This window comes from Corvus hawaiiensis, chromosome 26 (genome assembly GCF_020740725.1).
Source record: "Corvus hawaiiensis isolate bCorHaw1 chromosome 26, bCorHaw1.pri.cur, whole genome shotgun sequence".
NCBI classification, from domain to species: Eukaryota; Metazoa; Chordata; class Aves; order Passeriformes; family Corvidae; genus Corvus; species Corvus hawaiiensis.
Window position 1 is genome coordinate 8,101,106 of NC_063238.1, and position 21,968 is coordinate 8,123,073.

The window sequence follows — 21,968 nt, forward strand, 5'->3', positions numbered from 1 at the left end:
GCCCCATCTTGCAGCTTAGTACCTTCTCCTCGTACTCTGCAGGAAGTGGGAAGTGGGAAATGTTTGGAAGACTTAGTGAAACAAAGAGGCAAAACCCCAAGACTTCAATAAAGGAAGTGCTACAGTCCCACTAGGGCATTTTACTGCTGGTCCTGGTCTCCCAAGTCATGCACTTTACATTACAAGATTGTCAGTGATGATGATGACTAAATAACAAAGCACTCCCTTGCCAGCAGTAATAAGAAATATCATGTATCCTTTTCCAAGTGTTGTTGTGATAAGAAAATGTTATTTCCCATCAACTTTGATAGATTTTTATAAGTTCTCATTAAAATATTTCACTCAACTGGACATAGGTTTGGTTAAAAACATACACCTAGTATTTAAGTTGCCAAAACAAACCCTCCTCTTTTATTTGCAAGAAAGGTTTGGGTTTTCATTCCACTTCTATGTTACTCATTTAAAAAAAAAAGAGTTTCAAACAACAATTTATTATGGACACTCCTAAACTTTGTTGTCTTAGTTGTCAAGACAAGTAGTGGAGGTGCAGCCTCTCCCAGCTAGTGAGGGAACTGGTATGACAGTAAACCCCCAGAACACCTCAGTCACATCGACCATACCTCAGCTCCAGCCTTGAGCTCTGCTGCCCTACTAAATTGCTATCTGTCTTTTAGCAATGGGAAAAGTTGAGCCAGCTTATTTTGGAAACCTGTCCCTTCCCTTTAAGTTTCAGATTTTTAAGCTGTTTTCAGAAGAATCTGAAAATGGTGATGAAATTAGAAATTCGTGTGGGAAAATTTCTGTTGAGAAAAAAATTCTTGTTGAGAAAAACAGCCTCCTTATAATCAAATTGTTTCTGGTATAACATTTTGAGGTGCTCACATGCACATAACTCCACGTGAAACCATCTTTCACAGAATCTAGGCTAGTTTGGTGGCCACTGATGGCTACAGGGATTTTGGATTTGGGCAAACATTGGCAGTATGGGCTCTTCATATCTGTGCAAAACCAGCTTTTAAATGTGCATAGCTGCCTGTTTCCTTCCCTTTATTCTGATTATTTCTGTCCAATCAATTACCCAAATCACAGCCTGTGTTAGGGATTGCTTTTTCAATTGCACAGAGATAATAACTTTGTGGCGGTCACTGCTTCTTGGGGGCTCTGTTGGGTGAAATATTAGACATAAGAACACCGGCGCTCAGATGTTTCCCCTATTCAGTCCATATTGCTCATGGCATAAAGAAAACAGAACTTAGTATTTCCTCTGCCATGATCATGAATTATAAGGTTTTTAACTTCTGCCTGCACTGCCTGCAAGGTGTTATAATTTAGAACAGAGTAGCAATTTGAGGAGGAAAGACATGCCTCCTACCTCTTTCTTTTCTTTAGATTCCCCTCAACCCCCGCACCACCCCTGCTAATGTATTCTGTGGGCTTTAGGGATGAGACAAATTACTCTGTGCTGGTGACAAGAGCAAAATAAATGAGACTTAGCTGTGCAGGAAGGTCTCTCTGCATAGCCTGATGGTGAAAACACTTCTTAGTGGGGAAGGAGTGGTACTGTATGCTTGGCATCCTGCTTCCAGGGCTCCTTCAGTGGTTTCATGCTGTCACTGTATATAAAATAAAGAGCGAGCCCTGCAGGCAAGAAACACAAGCAGCTCTCCCAGTTTTGTATAAGTGCCATAAGCGATAGACTGTAGACTCACGTTTCTGCTTGTGCTCTGTTTTTGACTCATGAAATACAAATTTTTATTTTTTTGCCTGTGACACAGCTTCAAAGAGAAGCTCTTTCCCTTGGTATCCTAATGGATAGGAAGTGGGAGGAGAGGAATGAATAACTCAGCAGGCAGCAGGAGAAGAAATTGAACTTTATTTTTCTGTGTTTGTGGTGGGTGCCTTAGCCACAGTAATCCAAGGAAAGACTAATAATTTTTTTTATGTGTAACTCTGTCTATGGTGACTATACACATGTGCACCTTTGGGAATATACTTGTGGCCACTGTGCTATTTTGTGGGAGCCCAGACCTGCCTGATGGATGTACTCAGAACTTGCTTGGCAGATATCAGGGAGATGCACGTGAAGGCAAACTTTTTATCTGATCCAGTTTAGGCATGAGTTGAACACCAAGCCTTTTAGCATGAGTCTGGTGGCAAAGTGTCGCAGCAGGGATTACTGCAACAAGCATATTTCAAACCAGGAGTCCCGTGGAAACGAAGTATATATAGACAGATTTGTGGTAGATGTTTCAGAGATGTTTATTTCTCCAGCTGCATGGCCGGGGCTCTGCTCAGGAACCCCGCAGTCACGGGACCCCAGGGTCCTTGGCCACCCCGGGGAACACAAAACAACCAATGGGGAATGAGACTGACCAGGGGCAGGGAAACCCCGTGTGTCCCCTCAGGGCCCCTCTCCCAGGGCTACATGGCAGGGGGACGGCCCCAACACAAAGTGTAATGGTTGTGTTCATTTATGCTCCAATATTACGTTTTTCAGGCATTTAAGGTGCTGATCTGAAAATTTATCCCAACAGTGAGTTTAAGAAGGGACAGATACTAAACAGGTTCATTCATATCTGTGCTGCAGTATCCATATCTGTACTGCAGGCTTTTGTCTTTCAGATAGCTCTAGGTGTTTCAAAGCAACATAAAATTGCATAAAGGCATCCATGTCTTTCAGTGACCCACCAGTGTGAAGTGAATGTCCTCAATACCCACTCTGGGCAAGCTCCCTGCTCCCTATACCAGCACATTCTCATGTGCCTAGGGAAGAAGCCAGGCAGTGACACTGTGGATGTTAGTGACCCATTAGACTTTTCTGTCACGTTAACCAGGGTTATTGTGACCACTGGTCCTCCCAAAGAGTTCACCCATGGCCAAGGGCTGTTTTGAGTAGGTCAGTATATGGTTTGCACACAGCTGCCCTGTTTCAGAGCCAAGGACACTTTAATGGAGAGAATCCTAAGCCAGCTGCCTTCAGTGCTGGGAGTGTAATAGGACACACTCAATTTATTGGTGCAGGTGAAGACCAAAGCTGCAGGAGAGTTTCAGTGAATGTCAGGGCAGAGGTAGCACTAAGCAAATCCTACTCTGATTTGACAGCTCCATCCTCTGCTTGCTTGGTAAGGTCAGGGCTCCAGGAAGAAGACACATTGTCTCTGAAAACTGGTGGTCTGTGAATTTTTTAGCTGTTTTGATGACCCAGAAGATTTCCATTTGTAATGGGAATGAAAAAGTGTCTGGCTCTGGTCATGGATGTCATAAATGCCTTCCTATGTGATACAGGACTCTCAGCATGTTGTTAGACCATAAACTGTAAATTCTGCCTGTGCCAAGAGCTTTCAAAACTCTTCACTTACCATCTTTCACATGGGATTTGGGGTGCCCTTGTACAGTACTGTGTGATTTTTCATTTATATATTCTGGGCCTGATCTTCAGCTGATAAAAGTCAGTATAACTTCACTGATTTCAAAGGAGCTGCACCAACCTGATGATTCAATTTTTGTTCATTTCATTGTTTAGATTTATCATATTTATTAACCTCAGCATAGAGAATGTGGTTTTCATGTCTGCTGTAAGGAAGGCTTTTGTACAGAAAAAATGGATTCTGCTCTCCGTGACACTTAGCCCCATCTTGTAGGTGAAGATTGAATCTGCCTACAATGTGTAAAATGAAATGGTTTATGTGAAATACCCAGATACGATAATACTTTGGTTGGTATTCATAGAGCCATGCTTGCTCCATCTGTCTCAGTTATAAATATTGTAAGTGCATATTTCAGTAAATTTTAGGGTTTGTAACAATGTAGTAAAATCAAGTAGATGTTAATAAATTCTAGCAAGCACAGAAACTCAGTTGTTTCTCAGTGGGCTTCTATTTAGCTGCTCAAGAATATCTTGCTACAGCTGCAAAAATATTGAACTAAGTTTAAACTTCGACAAATATGCTGCTAATAAAGTTGATTCTTCTATGTTTAGAACAGTGGACTGGATTGTCAAAAATGAGTAGCAAATGTATTTGCAGTAGAATTTTATATCTGGCTTTTTGTTTTTTCTTTTTTTGCCTAGTGTTCAGAAATGCAGATTTACATAAGAATCCCATGCTGCTGCACGGATGAAGGTTGAAGTTTCTTAGCTTCCTCCTTTTCCACACCCAACTAAATCCAGACCCAAAATACCATGAGGACAGTGGGACAAGAGCTATTAGGCTGCCACCATTTCTTTCTGATTTGTAGTTGCACAAAAGTAATGTAACAGCTTTTGAAGAGCACAGATGGCTCATTTGGCTGTTGGTTTTGAAGAAGTTTGCTCTGAGGTCTTCCAACATTTTCTGCTGCCTTTCACCCCCTGAGCCTACATCTGTGCCTTGGGTAGTGAGGAGCTCCCAGCATTCTTCCTTACTTCCTGCATAAGGAACTCCTGGCATCATAGTGGCCATGTCTGGGACTCATCTGGGCCTGCTCTGCTCTTTTGGGCTTTTAGGAATGAACTGAGGAACTTGCAGTCGAGTCTAGTTGAGACTAAATCTAAGAAAACGGACATGGCGAATGGAGGGAGCATGATGGTATTTCAGAAGCAATAGCAAGGTTTGCATAGCTTTGCTCACTCACTGGTGAAGCCTGGTGAAAATAAGAAAATGTCAAGTGTTCTGTCCAACCCATAATTAAAAAGTGTTCTGTTTCTGTGTTTTCTTACAGCTGGCAGCATTAGAGAGACAAATCTTTGACTTCCTTGGTTTCCAGTGGGCTCCTATCCTTGGCAATTTTCTACAAATAATAGTTGTCATTTTGGGTTTGTTTGGAACCATCCAATTTAGGCCTCGATATATAGTCGTGGTAAGTCTCATTTATTTTATATATATATTTTTTTGTTTTGTTTTGTTTTGTTTTGCAATTGGTTTTAAAACCTGTCATATTGCAAAGCAGAATTTTCTTGGTTTCAAAACACCAGATGGTATTTTTGTAGAAACTGTAGAGGTCTTCATGTCTTTTTGCAAATTTAGGACTACTAAGTGGGTTTTTTGAGATTTTGGACGTTATCAGAAACAGGTTATCTGGAGAAAGTGCTGCCAAAACTATCACTATGGTACAAGTCAATTAGACTATGTGTAAATAAATAAATGAAATACAAATTTTTGTTCTTTTTGCAGCAGACAAGCAGATTTGATGGCGTTTAAAAAAAATATTTGCAATGGTCAAGTTATATTTAGCTACATCTTTCTCTTAATCAGGGAGAAGCAAGGATTGTAGAAATTTCTTTGGTCCTGTGACCCATGGGTTCCAAAGAAGTCTTCTTCTTACTTACATGTAATTTTGTCAAGGCCTGTATTTTTGGCTTTGACCCTGAATTATTGTAAATTCTCTCTGATGCATGTAACTTGAAGCTTCACAGTTTTTTTCCCACATTCTCAATATAGCCAGGAATAAAAAGAAATTTCAAAGCTGTGAAGTAAACTGCCAACAAAAAAAATCTCTGTTCCTCCCCTGTGTTCTCTCCTGAATGGATGAATATTATGTCTTTACCTGGTAATGGCTGTATTTGGAACATTGTGGTTGTGTTGTCAGTAATGGATTTTAAGAGGCTAACGTTATCTTTCTTTTTCCTCACAGAGGAATGAAATAAATGTCTACTGGGGAAAACTCATTAAACAAATACTTAAAAAGCTTCATCTTTTCCAGTCAAGCCTGGAATTCTGTAATTCTTTGTCATGTGAACAAAGTATGCATCCAAGGTTATACTCATGTTAGCTAAGCTTAAAAGCAGACTATAATGAATTTAAAGTAGATTTATATAAAAAATAACACTTTTGTCTATTATCTGTGGTTGAAGAACTGGGCATTCGGGTATTGATGACTCGCCTTTCTGCTTCATGCACTCCATTTTATACATAAGAAGCGAGTGTAAGCATCTGTAAAATTATGTGGGAAATTCATGTCTGAAGTGCAACACTGCAGAATTTTTTGCCCCTCAGGTTCAGTACTCTGCTCAATGATGCAAGCTCTGTTTTAATTATCAAATTAAATGCAACAGATGTTGACTGTTTCTAGATCTTTTCCAATGTAATTGAACATTTTAGGCTATATGAAAGTTGTCTTAAAGTAGAGGTAGAAAACTCATAATTAAAGAAAGAAACACCTCCTCAGCAAGACGCTTTATGCTGATTTAACTGAACTCATATTCTGATTTATCTTTAAGCATATATTTAAGAGCTCTAGCTACAGCTGATGCTGATACTCATTAGTGGGGAAGATCAAGGCTTTAGAGCCCAGCTGGTCAGAGCATGGTGTTAATAATGTCATAAGTCGCAGGTTCGATCCCTGTACGGGCCATTCACTGAGGAGCTGGACTCGATGATTCTTGTGTGTCCCTTCCAACTCAGAATATTCTGTGATTACCCACTTCTTCATCCCATCACTGCCTCTCTGAGCAATCTGTGATTGTGTCCTTACTAATATAGGGTTTACAGTGAAGTAGGAATAGTTTGAGCCAGATGATGAAGTCTGAAGGGTGTCTGTAACACAAGGTATCTGTAACCAACCTCACAACTCAACACCAGCAGAAGAGGGTGTCTGTCATGTCTTCCTGTTCCCACTGTTCCCTACTGAACACTTCCCCAGATCCTCACCCCCACTTCTGGCAGGAGTTAACTGGACCTGTCAGTAAGTTCCATTTCTAAGCTGTCAGAAAACCAACCTGGCAAGAAGTAGAGAGTTTTTAGCTAAACTGGTAACCTGAATCCAGTCTGTGAGGTTCCCAATGGTTACCAGGGCTGGCATAAGGCAGGGACTGGGACTGCATGTTTATGAGCAGCAGTGTGGAGGTGGAGGGGAAAGGAGGAGTTGCAAGACTTTTCTTGTTGCTAGCTCCAAACTTGTCAGTTCAGCCTTGTCCTCAGGTTGAATTCAGTGGATACCTCAAGGCAGCATAAGCAATACTGCCTTTGCTCAGCTGCTGCCTTCAGTCCCTGTGCTGTTCCTCTGTTTGCACCAGCACGGGCACCAGTTCAGCCACTTGGTAAACTGTCAAACCAGAACAGATCCAGGTGAAAAGCAATTACTTTCTTTACTGGTGTTAATTAAGTGTAGGTCAGCTCTTTTATGTGTTTTGCTTGTTCCAGCAGAAGGGAAGAGATGGGAGAGGGGAAGTGGGAAAAAGTCACCAGAGGAAGGAGAGAAGTGCATGGAGTGCAGGATTGCAGCAGTGCAGGATTGCAGCAGCTTAAAGTCCTTGTTGAGCTGTAGCTTGAGGATCTTCCAGGCTACACCCAACACATGCTCCCCAGAAACCGTGCTACCCAGAGCTCTCCCAACCACAGCTTAGCTTTGTCCACTGTCCTCAAAAGCCCCAGAAGGAGTCAGTGGTACTGAAAGTAAAGACCCCTACCAGTGCCAGCTGCATACTGGCTGTATTCACTAAGGCAGAAGTGATGGTCCACCTGTTACAGCAGTAAACTTTTACTGCTAACTTTAAATATAAAGTCTATTTAATGCAAATTTTCAGTAGAATCCTGAACTTCAGTATTAAACACAATGCAGAGAGATTCTTACCCAGGCTCTGAGTAGTGAATTAGGCTTCAAATTCATTGAGAAGCTTCATGGCCTTCCATGTCCATAGCTGCACTTTCAGCCACATCTAAGCCCCTGGATTTGTTAGTGGTTGGTGTCCCAAGAATTTGGTACTGTGTCTGTATAAATACTGTGGCTGAATAAATATTTTGGTCATGCTTTTATGTACTCTGATTGATGAAACTTCTGATTTAACCCAGTTTAGCTGGAAAAGTAACTAACTGCTTCAAGAAAATTATGTTTAGTATCAATTGTCTTTTCCATAAGACTTCCCTGGAAATCAACTCAACTAGTGCAGATGATCCCATCACAATATAAAAAAATTGAAGTAAAGAGAGAATCATGTCAGGTACAATGGTTTACTTCTGTAAACTGTGTCCACAAAATTATTCTGGCACATGTGAGCACAAATTGTTCTCATGATAATCTGTCATACTCTGGTGGTGATCTTGACTTCATCTGACCAGCTCTAGAGTCATTGTTTAACCTCAAGAGAATGTTTTTAATCTGTCTTCCATGCAATGAAGTCTGTGCCTGAAGGTTTCCCTGACAAGTGAAGTTACACAAAAGCTTTCACTTTGTCATCCTATGCTGCGTATGTCATGTTCTGTCTCCTCAAATTTTAATATATGTAAGGAATGGGAAAGTAAGTGAATAAATATAATACATGTAGGGCCATAACTTGAAGCACATCTATACTGCAGTCAAATATGAAACTGCTTCTGCAGGCACAACTGAGCAGGCTTTTGTTGCAGGTATGTAGAGCCAAGGAGTTTAGTGAGGGTTGCAATAGAAAACGATAAACACAATAGCAGTTGCATGCTTCTGACTCTTCCACTGCATTTGAACCCAGGCTGGCCAGTTTATCACGAGGATTTAGTGACCACATAAGCTGCAGCATAAGCATAGCCATTGTAGATTAAAAGTCTGAATAAAGAAATTAGTTTGAGTGATACAAAATTTGCCATGAGAGCTTTCTATCAAAAAAATGCCCCACTATCTAAGAGCTGCCATGCAGTGGCTGATACATGAGGCATCTCTGTGGAATAGAATTGTCATTCCAAGTAGTTAAAGATAGTGGTTCATGTTCACTGTCTACAGTCCTTCAGATACAGGACTATATGGATGGTGATTCTGAAATAAATCTAGAATTTCACTTCCTCATACCTAAAATTCCAAGTCCTCAGAGCTTAGGAAACAGAGAGAGGGAGTGACAGCATTGACTCCAAGTGTCCTAATTAGTTTAAATCCAATAATTATTTCTAATAGGTTTTGCATTAATTAGCAATTTAGATAAATGTTGTGAACAATCTGTCCTGTCACTAAGCAGGTGTGCTATTTTCAGTATTTGAATATTTTGTGACTGAATTAAATCAGTGCAAAGTTCCCAGGGGACATAAAAGTGCAGAGCTGATGCCTAATTTTCCCATATTAGCTCATTTGAAACTTACCCAAACATTTGCAAAGAAGAAAGAAGCAGCTGAATTTCAGTTCTAACCATGCTGTTACACTCTTGTCATGAAGCTCCAGAGCTCTTCTGTGATCCATTTCCTTGTTCATGCTTTTCCTTTCTTAATAGATCTTGCTATCACCAGCAAGATTTTTAGGCTGTTAAAATTGATTAATGATGATGACAGGATACTTGTTAAAGTTGAGGATTTTCCCCCTCTCCTACTTCTGATATGGGACTTCAGAAAGCTTCTAAATGATGAGTCATACAGTTAAAACTGCACAAGCCAGGCCCAAAACTGAAAAAAAATGTGTTAATGAATAGTGAGAGATGAAAATAATACACTTAAATAGGGAGAATCTATGGTGGAAATCTCTGCTTTACTTGCCTTAATGTGTTCCATTAAATAATACATGTATAGACACTGGATAAAGTTGAAAAGCCAGCAGAGAGTTTCTTAAAAAACACCCCAAACAAATAAAAAAACAGAACAGCAGAAGAAAGGCTGTATAGGATATTTTATACAGTATTCAAGCAAATGTTATACAGACAGTGAAAACACATGTGAAATATTTAGGCTTCCAAAATTACTCGTTGAATCTCCTTCCTGGTAAGTGTTGTGTTGTTACTGCTCCATTGTGTTGATTTATGTCACTTCCCATGCCATCTTTCATAAATATGCCTAGTAAGGTTCTGCAAGTACTGATGCCAGGTGTTACAGGGGGATGATTTGATGACTCAGTAGTTGCTTCTTTCCCTTGAAGTGTCCCCGAGCCAACATTCATTCCCTCTAATGCCATGACACTGTCAGAGTAGTTGCTGCACTTCAGATTTAAATATACTCTTGAGATAGTTTATTCATTAAAGCTAAACTTATCCCACAATCCTAGTATTATTCAAACTTAGAAATTTTCCTTTTTTTCTTTTACCAGTTGTTTTTGTGACATTGTGTCCATCCAATGCAAATGTTTTAACTCTAGAAATGTTTATATTTCACTGATACATGAAATGTATCTCTGCATTGGTTTCAATATGACTGTAGAGTCGAAAGAGGTATAGAAATCTCACTGTTGTAGAGAGGCTGGCATTATGAAAGGGGACCTGAAAGGAACCTACTAGGCTAGACAGTAACTTATTAGACATTTAACCTGTAAGGTTCAGTGAGTACTCCCTCCACATTATTTATAAGACTTCAAATACTTCCTCACACCACATAGTATTCAATCTTTAGTGCAAAAGACCAAAAGCAAGCAAAGATTTCATACACCATGGGGAGAAATAAGTGAAGAAATGACCTGGTCCTAGGTCCTTCTACTGGAAGGGATCTCTTACAAAAACATCCAGGTGATTTTAAGTGGTGCATCTTATGGGGTATAAAATAAAAAATACCAACTCTTCTTACTGATTCAACCTACGTGGAAAATTTCTTCTTCATGCCAGATATGGTGAGGGTTGTGACACTGAGTATGAGGCCAGCTGATCTGGGGTGGACAGAATGAGGCTGGCCAAAGAACTAGGCAGGAATCACTGGGTGTGGGGAAGTAAGAGTAAGCAGAACGGCAGCATGGACACGATAATGTTCAGGACACAGAGTGGGCGAAGTTGAGTGGCAGGTCAGATCATGAAACAGTTCAGATACCTTAGGGAAATGAAACATGAGGGTCCGTGTGGACCTGATGTCTCAGACCTTAACCATTCCTGCACTGAGAGAAAATTGCCAGCATACCTGATGTGTCCCTTCACACAGAGGATGGCAATTTGGGCTGTTGCTCTGCTAGCAAAAAGAAGAAGTCTGCATCATGGATCTAAAAGTTACACCTTTCTTAGTGACTCAAGCAGGTGCTAATGTGATGCCACATAATGGAAGATTGCTTGGTGGGGTTTTTTTAACCTAGAAGGTATATACCTATAAATTTACGCAATGCATATAATGTCAGAATGTGTTACAAATTTTTCAGAAAGAACCACTCAAAAATTTAGAAAAGTTGCTATTAAAGCCTTTCTGTGCAGTCTTACTGTGATCCTTTTATATATTTGCAGATTCAAACTAGACAGACACCTACTAATTCTTATATTGTTGCCTCAGTTTCAGTAGAAAGGACAAACATTTGGGGGTTTTCTGGTGATCACAGATGTAGAATAGAAACTTGACTTTCAGAAAACAGAAGACACTGGGTCGAATGAGGCATATGCTCTCAAGAAAAAAAGGATTGCTTTTGCTGTGAAGCCTGTGCTGAGTAGCTGAGTTTTATCTCTGCTCTCAACCACTCAAACCTCTTTTGACACAAAGTGAGTCACTTTAACCAAACTTGTCACATGCTTTGTTTTCCCCCTGTGTTCTGGGTTGTTGTCTTGAGACCTCGTGGTCTGATTTGCACAAGTGCTGCATGCTCAGCCACAGGGAGCTGAACACTGAGTTTATAAACTGAGTGTATAACCTCAAGCATTCTGAAAAATGAACTCTTAAGGACGTCAAGTTGGATGCTTATAATGTATGAATACTTCTGAATGTAATCTCTGCATGTATCAGAACATCATTTACATTCTGAGAGCTGTGTCATTCCCTTATAACATAAAATAAATTAGTTAATGTTTGTGCAGCTCTCACACATTACAGCGATGAGCATCTTAGTAAACCTCATGAGGAAATTAATATTCTTTCCTCAGAGCAGGGTCTGAACAACAAGCAGGAAAGAAGTATTGTGCTAGCTGTTCATGAAATGTGTTAGGGGAGGTAAGATCTTTTAAAATGAAAATATATCTGTGATGATTTAATTAATGTTTGCATTATATTGCACAACCACAAAATAAAAGAGTTAGTTGGCATACACAGCCCAAATTCTGACATTTCCTAATTTTGCTTTCTTGCCTTTGCTATCTTATAATCTTTCCTTAAGTACCTTTGAAACTGTGGAAGAAAAAATTTTCTCCTTGCATATCCAAGAAGACAATAACTTCCCTACTTTAAAAAAATATATAGTACTAATTACTGAATATAATGTACTTATTATGTTTACAAAGCAAATGGATCTCAAATTTAAATTTCTGCAACTCAGTGCGAGTGTAGGAAGAGCCTCTCCATACACAGCAGCTGGGTTTCAAGGGGCACACCTGCTCTGCACATGCACTCCTCTTCCAGTAATCCTCATGGTGGATCAGGAACCAAACCAGTCCTAACTGTGTAAAACAGCAAAGCCTGGCCTGGGAAAGCAGGTTCAGACAGTTTTTGCCTGCACAGTACAGAGTTGTCATTGGTGCCCATGGGACAGAATGAGGCCATTAAGAGATTTGGCTTGGCCTGGCAGATCAAATAGAATTCCTTTTGTTGTAATGACAGATTTAGTTCATGGAGAGACAAAAAAATTCTTTCTTAAAAAGGAGAATTCTCCCAAATAGGCTCAATTTTGCTTTTTACATGAAACTAGGATTATATGAGTTGTTCATTAATTTTGAACACTCTGCACGTAATGTTCTGAATATAAATATTAGAAAATCAGTAGTTGATGATGAGCTACTACAAAGTCAACAAATGTAGTAAAATGTGATATACTCTAAGTTAGTCATATGAGTAGTACAGACCTCATATTGCTCACAGGCCACAACAATTTTGTCTATTTTATAATAACTCAGCCTTCAGTTGCCACACTGCCCTTCTCTGTAAGACGGAGGAAATGGCCTAGGAATGTTACTCTTGTTTTGTTTATTAATGACCTACTTCTTGGGCCATACCAATTGCCTAACTGCCTACATACCTCAGAAGAAATTATATTAAAGCAGTTGACATTGTGGTGAACAGAAATGGCCCTGTGCAGGGGGGGAGTAATCAAGGAGGGGAAAAATTCAACCCTCTTCACCTGAACCTTTCATTATACATGACAGGGAGTGGAACAAAGAGGGGAACATAACCTAAAACTGCCCAAGAATGGCAAACTGATGGCACCTATGAAATGCTTTGTAGATTAGTATGTGGAGCTTTAATGATTATATTGAAGCAAAACAATAGATACTAACCCTCATCTGACCACAGCTAACTAGAGTTGCAAAAGCTCTTAGCAGCAGTTCTCCACGGTGAAGGTAAAGTGGCAGTGCTGCTGCTCATTGCATTGTTGTGGTGGATGTAGCTCCTGTCTGGCTGCATGGACACTTGGCCCATCAGGATGAAATGCTCCTGAGGTGGAGTGCCTGGAGAGTACACTGGGAATAGAGTACAGCTCTATGTCAGTAAACAGTGCATCTGTAAAGAAATGGTGCCAGTCTGTTGTGCTGACAGTTAAAATGCAAAAGATGATTTAAAGTAGACGAATTAATGTCACGTTCATGCTGTGGGTGGTGTATGAGTTCAGTACAATGCTGGAGAACCCAGAACAGGTACGGATACATTCAACAGTTAAGCAAGCTTTGTAGGACCAGGTTCATGGCAAAAGGCTTGGAGAAGTAGTGAGCTAATTTTAATGTAATTAAACTACGTTTTACTGTGGAAGACTCTCAAGAGATCAGATTTACACGTTACTTTTTGGTTTAAAAAGAGAAAAATCTAGATTATCAGACCAATAGATCTTCTGTTTTGTTTGGTTGTGGGGTTTTTTTCTTGCACCTTTCTTCATAGTATTTAAATGTTATTTCAATAATATTTACTTATTTAAGGTATTGTGCTTATCTGATATTTCCTTTAACAGAGCTAAATTATGATTTTAAAATGACTCAGAGTTGTCCCAAAGCCAGTGTTTAAGTCAGCATTTTGGGCTTAATTGATATCAGTAGGATAGTGTAAAACTGTAAAGAATAAATCTGTTTTATTGGTATTTATTTAGTACAGCAATGAATATTGGATTTGTAATTTCCGGTGGTTCTTAGGGGACTTCTGCAGGGGGAGCTCCTTTTCTGAACTCTCTGTGCTTGGCTGTTCCCAGAAGAACAATGTTTATTGATATCAGTTTTTTATTATTGATCTGCTCAGTATGAAGCTATTTCATCTTCACATTTTATTTTTCTCTCTTTTTTGCTCTCATCCGGCTTTGTGTTTAGTACACAGTGTGGACTGCCCTGTGGGTCACCTGGAATGTTTTCATTATCTGCTTCTATTTGGAAGTAGGCGGGCTTTCTAAGGTAGGTCACTTATCCTTCTTCAGGTTTATGGGAGGGTGTTTTGACAGCAGGACTCTCAGATGTTAGAAGACTGGAACCACAGATGGAAAATGTGGTTGTTTGAACATACAATTTGATCTTCGGAGTTTCCCTCCAACAAGAACTGTAATGTTTGAACTTCTCCCTGCTAGTAAATAGCCACGGGTTTGAAGTACATAAACACAATGAATCTGAATTACAGTTGCCTTCTGAAGTACCATCTCCAGGTGAGAGGTGGGAAGGTATTCTGTTGTAAATTTGAAGTCCTTTTTGATTGTTGAAAAGCAGACAATGTCATTTTGGTTGAATTTTCAAGTGTGTATAAAAAGTATGAATTTCCAAGAGTGCTTTGAAAGCAGATAAAGAAAATTACCATGAAGGTGAATGTAATAACTTGTTGAGCAAATTGGTCTCACAGTGAGAATGTTAATTCTTTATAAAAAAGAACAAATGGCAAAGGATGACTTTTGTCACATCAGAATAAAACTTTCCTTTACATGACACTCAGTGCTCTAGGTCACTAATTCTGTATTCAATCCTCTGATTAGAGCAGAAATGTTTGCTGGAATTACCGAGAGACGTGTGCTCGTTCAGGGTAGCACTTTTGTTAGCGTAGGTTATGTTTAACATTGTATCTGCTGGGAGTTTCATACACCACCTGCTCGTTTTTATCTCTCCAGTTGGACATAGATAATACAGATCTTTGTTTACCACAATCATACTTAAATCAGGCACAGTATGCCCATGGCACATGCTGATCCCAGCATTATTAATAGAATAAATGTCACTGTTTCTGGTTGTAGATCTAGTGATATGAACTGCATCACTGTTAATTCATGCAATGCTTTTGGAGAATGCAGTCCTTTGCAATGTGCTCTGGGAAGACCCTGCTTGAGCAGGGAGGTTGGACCAGATGACCCACTGTGAACCCTCCCAACCTGACCCATTCTGTGATTCTGTGCATTGTGTACTCCCCTCAGTTCAGAGTGGAACATTTATGAGCTATGTACTTGCTAGCATTAAAGGTCCTAGCTTTTGGCTGACAACAAACAGAAAACTGGTGAAACCAATTTAATAAGAAATAAAATCTAATTTACTTGGTGGAAATTCCATTAAAATTAAAGCTTTCAGTGGTAGGTTCCTTTGGTGATAAAATTTCATAATGAAAAGCTGCAACAGTTTATTTTTCCTTCAATATCATGTACCTCATGAGAAGTCACAGGGTTGCTGAGGAAATTAGTGCACTTCATAGAGGATCAAAATAAATGATCCTAATGGTATGTTCTGACTTAAGAATCTATTAAATGAACAGAAGAGCAACACATAGAAATGATGAATAGCCAAATAGTTATTCATTCTCATGATACAAAGAGGTTGTATTCTTTCATTTAGTTGGGTTATGTCTATTTTTGTAGTGACTATTATATTTTATGTATAACTAATATATTTATCTAAGGGCCTAGTAAGTGAAGCAAAGCTTTTAGTCTGACCCTTGAATTTGTTTGCAAGGGATTCTGATCATATCCTCAGCTAAGAGGTTTATAAATCAGCAGTTATGAAGTCCTTAATCTTTCAGTTTCACTTCTGTGTTTCACTTTTTGCTCTTACTTACCATATATGACAAATCACAATGCAGAGAAATAGTAGCAAATATACTACTTGACAATTGACAAAACTCCCTTTTATTAGTGCATACTTCAGCTAATCTCAGCATTTTTGTGGAATTTTTATCTTGTGCTTTATAATTACATTTGAAAAGTAGTTTCTCAACAAGGTGATAGGCACATTATTTCCATGGAAGTTAACTGCTCTTGTAAAAATTATGCCAAAGGGATGAGTATCGAGGCCAACTTAGCAATGATAGAATTAAGAAACTTTTTCAGTACATCATGGTATTTTGGGTCCATTTGTTGGTCTTTCTGAAAATTGTGCTAGATATGATGAGGCCTTCAAGAGACTAAGGTCTTTTTGCCCCATATGCATAAAATCCTGGGTGTTTACAGTTTGATTAGTATGTCACACCAACTTTAATTGGGACCCACATTTTAACCAAGCTGCTAGTTATAAAAAGTCATCATTTCTTCCATTAATATGTTCCTGTGTTGTCAGGCATGATAGAAAAGTGCTGTTCTCAGAGTACATGGTTGTGGTTGGGAAATCAAACACCACGATAAGCTTTCCAAGTGTGGCCGTTTATTCAGCATTGAAAACTTGGCAGGCAATATTTGCTTTTTTTTCTTCCTATTGTTCTGTTTTCTGTTAAAAAAGAAAAAGAAGCTGTGTTTCTGAATGAATACAGATTGATTACAGTTTTAAACTGTTGACATACTATCAGGGAAAATTGTAATGCTGTCTAGCAAGTGACTGATTTCTGCTGGTTTGTTTGTTTTTAAGCACTATCATGTTTGCATTCGCTCTGACCAGAATGAGTTAGCTCTTGGTTAAAGTCCTGTGAGTTTATTAGGTCTTCAATCATGAATGCTTCAGAAAATATAACTTGGTACAATAATAAATGGTAATTTTAATTCAATATCTGTGCATGGAGTATGCATACAATACAGACAGACTTTTCAAATGTCATAATAGAAACCCACCATTGCTGAGATTTTGCTTCAGTCTTATTCCTGAAGTGGGGAGGAAGATCTCCCTTGAATATCTGCTGTTTGAAATCTGCCATGAAGTTCCACTGCAGTTAATGAAAAATTTGAATGAGAATAAGAAGGATATAGGTAATTTAGGCCTGTTTACTGTGAAAGTGTGAAACATTTTTCCTTCAATTACTTTCAGTTATAATTTTCTTGATAAACTAATTTTTTCTTTTTAAGGAATGATTTGATGTTTATTAAAGTTTACGGATTTAGTACACCGAGTACCTTAAACTTTTCTTGATAAGGAATGATGAAACCAACACTCCCAGTGTCAAATATGATGTATGTGACTTGATCCTTTCCATTCTTTCAGAAAAGAATCTTCATCAGAGTGACTTGAAAATTGTGGCTTTAGTTGAAAACACATTTCTTGTTTTCAAGCAATTAAAAAAAAGAGGCTATTTTATACACATCTACGTACCTGAATTCCCACCAAAGTTTGATTTTAATAATCTGGAGGGCCAAACTGGTCAATCTGAGAGGAGGAAGCTGGTGGAGAGGGGTAAGCTGGGAACTGAAATACTACATATATGACTGTAGGAATGTATGGCATGAAGGATTTCATTTGGGTCTCAGTCCTGGCTGCAATTAATATCATGTTGTTTTGTTACATAACGAGAGAAAAGGCTTCACGGAAGGGCTATCTGTGGGAGCACCCTCCAGTAGCTACACTATGGAGATTAAGGCAATCTCCTGAGAAAAGGATGATATGGGTTCAAGTCATCTCGGGTGCGAAAGGGAAATAAATACAGCTCTCCCACAGCTGGCTGTTGTCAGTGGAAATCTAATGAGCAACTGTTTCCTCTTCAACTGCCTTATAAAAAACATACAGGTCAAGATCCTTTTTCACTTACGTTGCAGATGTGCAAATAAAAATTTAATGGTTTTTGGCAGGCTAAAGAAATTGAACTTGATCAGAAATAAAAGAAATATGTCTATATACACCTTTTTTATTTGTATTAACTTTTTTTTCCTAATTTTAGCAGCGGTGAAACTGCCCATATGAAATAAATGAAATTTGCCTGTCTTTTTAAATTTACTACTTTTCTGATATTGAAAACATAATTTTTAGTGTTAACCATTCCATATGAGAGAAACAAAGCTGCTATTATAACATGACCTTTTAATTCTCCACTGCAGGATCCCCGATTGCTACATCCATACATGAGCTCATTAGTTGTTTTGAACTCATTCTGTGTCTTGAAATGAAAATAGGTTCTAATTATCATATTCCAGAGTACATGCAATTTAAAGCATCTAGACATAAACACAAACTGGTTTTTTAAGTTTTGTATGTGCTTAAATATGGACCACATAATTTCTAATGTGCATAAGCCAGCCCTCCATCTGCAGCAATGCATGGTGTTATGTATTCCTGTACAAAGGAGACTTCATCTGTTTAGAGTGCACAGTTAATAATTCTGTTGTTTACATCCCTCCAGTATTTCAGATCCAGTATGAAAATAGCTGTGTCCACTTGCATTTATCATTTGCTATTCCAACTTTTTTTTTTTTGATAGACCATTTTTCTACTGGTTGTGTTTAATTGTGATTTACTGGCATTTTGTTAAAACCTCCTGTGTTAAAGCTTTTATTCAGTAAATGTATGGCAGCATTGTGGTACTGTGTACACCTTTCCTGTTGTTTCCTATACCTTACCTAAGCAACTGGCCATCAGTGATGAGCTATTCTCTTTTTCTAGGATATTTCTGCTTGTTCTATATTGCTTTTCCATAGCATGCTTCTTTGGCCTGAACTGTGCCTCATTCTGGATTTAAGTTTTGCTCTCAAAATTGACCTCTGTGTCAATTGACTCTTCTAATTTTTTTGGCCAAGGATTTGCCTGACACACGCTTATATATTCAATAGGAAACTATTTCTATAACAGCTTATGTTTATTATCTGGTCCTTAGTTTTGCATATTGAGTGAATGTGATCTCTCTAATGTGCCTGTGACACCAACTTCATTAGCCTTGCCCCTGAAGCTGAAGGAAATCTTGCTTATGTCATTTAATGAAACAATATATTTTCATGTATTTTTTTCCCTGGTAATATTTACTTTGGTCGATGGATGTTCAAAGTTTGTAGGGCTCCCATCCAACTTTATTAAGCTGGAGACAGAGCTATAGGCTAAATTATTATATGGATCTGTAGTTGGAGGATAGAATTGTCTGATAAAATTAATTATTTCTTCCATCTGAGGACAAAATGGAGTAATAATTTACTTATTAAAATGCTGAGAGACTGGAAACCTAGGACTCTTTTCCAAACAAAATGTTGCATATCAGAATGAGGGTTAATTATGTGGACTTTATACTGGCTACTTGTGAAATCCAATTTATTCCATCTGGTGCGTGTCAGTCAATCCTTAATTGTTGTGCAATTATAGCTAATCATCTCAAATGGAGTAAGTTAAGCTCAGAACCAATGCTAATTTTTATTAATAGAGATGTTATGGTGTATGCTCGAGCTTGTGTCTTTTTTTTTAATGTGAAATGAGAGCATTGGATGAATTTAGATTAACAATATGAAAGAAAAAGTGATTCTCATTCTAACTTGTGCTGATGCAAGTGAGAAAACAGAGACCATTGTTTTGATTTAATTAGCATCATAATTAGCTCTGTAGAATTGCCCACTCCAAAAAGCTCAGGGACAAAGTTGGTAGCATCAATAAAACTTATGTGGAAAATCAATAGATGGAGGATTAAGGATTTCCTTAGTCTAAGAGCAGAGGATAGGTCATTGTACGTCTACTCACATGTAAGTGACTTCTATGTGGAGAAGGATTTTTTTCATATCCACTGGGAAGAAAAGCAACAAATAATTTGCTCAGCATGTGGCAAAGAAGATTTGGTTGGCGGTCAGGAGAGGCTTTTTAATAATAAGGACACTGAAGAGGATCTAAAGCTGTTATGAAGCCTTACTAATGGGCAACTCTTCTACTCCACTATTTTGGATCTACAGAAATAAGCCACTGTCAAGATAAAAACCCAAGCGAGTGCCATGGATGGTTTGGGGTAAGAATGTTTAAATTTAAAAAATGAATACAAGTTGAAGACTCAAAACCTCATCTTAATTAAGAGTCTTAAACATTTCATCATGACTGTCATTCCAGCTGGGGAGCTTGAGGTGTCTCTGGCTTTTCTCCCCAGAAGGTGTGTAGGGACACAGAAAACAGGGGACTCTACTGAAGTCTCCCGGGAGGCCAACAGCAGGTTTTGGGTGTGCACAGGTGGGGTTTTAGTGTTCAGCTGTGTGATGAGAGGGAGGCAACGCTGTCATTGCTGCTCACTCTTGGTGGAGATTAGATTTCTGTTACAGACAAAACTCGTGTGCTGTCTGTTCTACTGATGGCTTTTCAGCTGAACACAAATCATTGCCTTCACTGAGAGCAAAGCAGGAGTGATAATAGTGTATTTCTTCGCTGCTGTACATGGTGTATACATTCATGTACAGCTCAGCTGAGAATTTCTTCCCACACACCTCTTATTCATCATCACTTCCTTTTGATCACCATCTCTCTTGGGAGACTACACACCCCTTAACTTCTAATTCTCCTCATGACTGGATGTTCATTTGCTCCAGCTGATGCCATCAGCTGCTACCAGCTGAGATGTGCACAATGACGGATCATGCTGAAGCACTGGATGTAGCTGTAGGCATTCTGCAATTTCTGGACATTACAAATTACTAATTTTATAGCAGTAGTTAAATATAATCTCTTCCAAGCTTATGCACTAGTAAAATTCAACTTGCAGAAATGAAATCTGATTAAAAGGTTGGGTTTGTTTCTTTGAGGTTTGAACCCTCTCACCTTCTCCTCCTTCCTCTACCTTATTACTCCCAAAGGGTTAAAAAAATTGTTGTTTTTTAAGTAATGTTTCAAAATCTTTTCTGACAGGAGAAAAGGAGGAATGCTAATTAAATAGTAATTCAGTAACTAGAGTTAAACTAATATAAAAGCAAAGAAAAAACAGACCAAATGTAAGTTTTAATGCTTGCATTATATAATCCATTTAACTCCTTTGGTGTTCACTCTTTCTTTGAACCAGCTCTCAGAAGTAAGAGTTTTTGGTTTTAAAAAATGTTTTTAGAACAAGTTGCCTCCTTTTAGTTTTTCTTGTGCCCTTTCCTACAGTACATGTTCCACTGAAATATGTTTGCTAGAACATGAACTTCTGATACGACCTTCCTTATTCAAGTTGCTCCTCCCATCCTGCTGCTCTCTCACTATAAAAAGAAATAATCTCCAGGTTCAATTGTATTTAATACTTTTCCATAATGTTCTGCACAAACAGCAACCTTTTGAATTTTTAATTACTTTGGCAATAAACCTGGAAACCAATTTACCATGAAGTTATGCAGTGTAATATTGTACAGAAACAACATTTCAGCACTTCAAAATAATTGCTCTGGCCTTGGCTGGTGTTAGGTACCGTTAATTGTAGATTAACATGTTGTTGGGGTGCCTTTCAATGGTATTTGCAAACAGTATTTTTTGATGTTGTGTTAGGCTGACACCAGCATGTGCAGGAGCAGAAACTGCGTGTGGTAGTTTCTGTATAGAATACAATGACTGTTTCCATGAAAAGATAGAGAAGAATTAGCTACGAATTGTGAATTCATAATGATGAAGCGATGGAAAATAGCATTTTCTTTTTATTTGCAATTTAAATATCTCAGACAAAAAAGGTGACTTACAAAAGATGACTTACTATGTGCTCTCTTAAAAAAAAAAAGAAAAGGGAAAGAAGGAAATTGAAGAGCAGAAATATGTGAACCTATTGTAGCTAAGGAGACTTTTTGGTTGTTTAGCTGAAGAGACTTTGATGTTCCAGATTTCATGTTCCAAAACTAATTTGTTGTTCAGTCTGTTTTACTCTACTGTGTAAAGTGTCTCATTGTGTAAAGTCTAATGAAAAATATGCTTGCCCTTGAAAGGAAAATTAACATGCAATAGCTTTGTGGCACTATTTGAGCATAAGGTCATCCTGGAAATAAAAAGGGTGGAATAAATGAGACATAGATAAATGCCACTGAAACTTCAAAATGGTCATTCTGATGATAATTAGTTTGTTTAGGTGATACAATCACATTGCTGAACAACTTAATCAGGAGTACATTCCAGATGGTGCAAAAATTGAATTTTATATCCTTTCAGGTGACATTTACAGTGGTTT

At 38.4% G+C, this 21,968-nt stretch overlaps 1 protein-coding gene across 4 annotated transcripts in view; it reads left to right on the top strand.

Moving 5' to 3' along the window:
• The window catches only part of NKAIN3 (sodium/potassium transporting ATPase interacting 3), a 344,090-nt gene that overhangs the window by 158,357 nt on the left and 163,765 nt on the right, over positions 1-21,968 (top strand). For all 4 annotated transcript variants that reach the window (XM_048286893.1, XM_048286889.1, XM_048286892.1 and 1 more), the window contains exons 2-3: positions 4,699-4,836; positions 14,042-14,122. In XM_048286893.1, the coding sequence (XP_048142850.1) occupies positions 4,699-4,836; positions 14,042-14,122 (219 nt within the window). The remainder of the gene's footprint in view (positions 1-4,698; positions 4,837-14,041; positions 14,123-21,968) is intronic.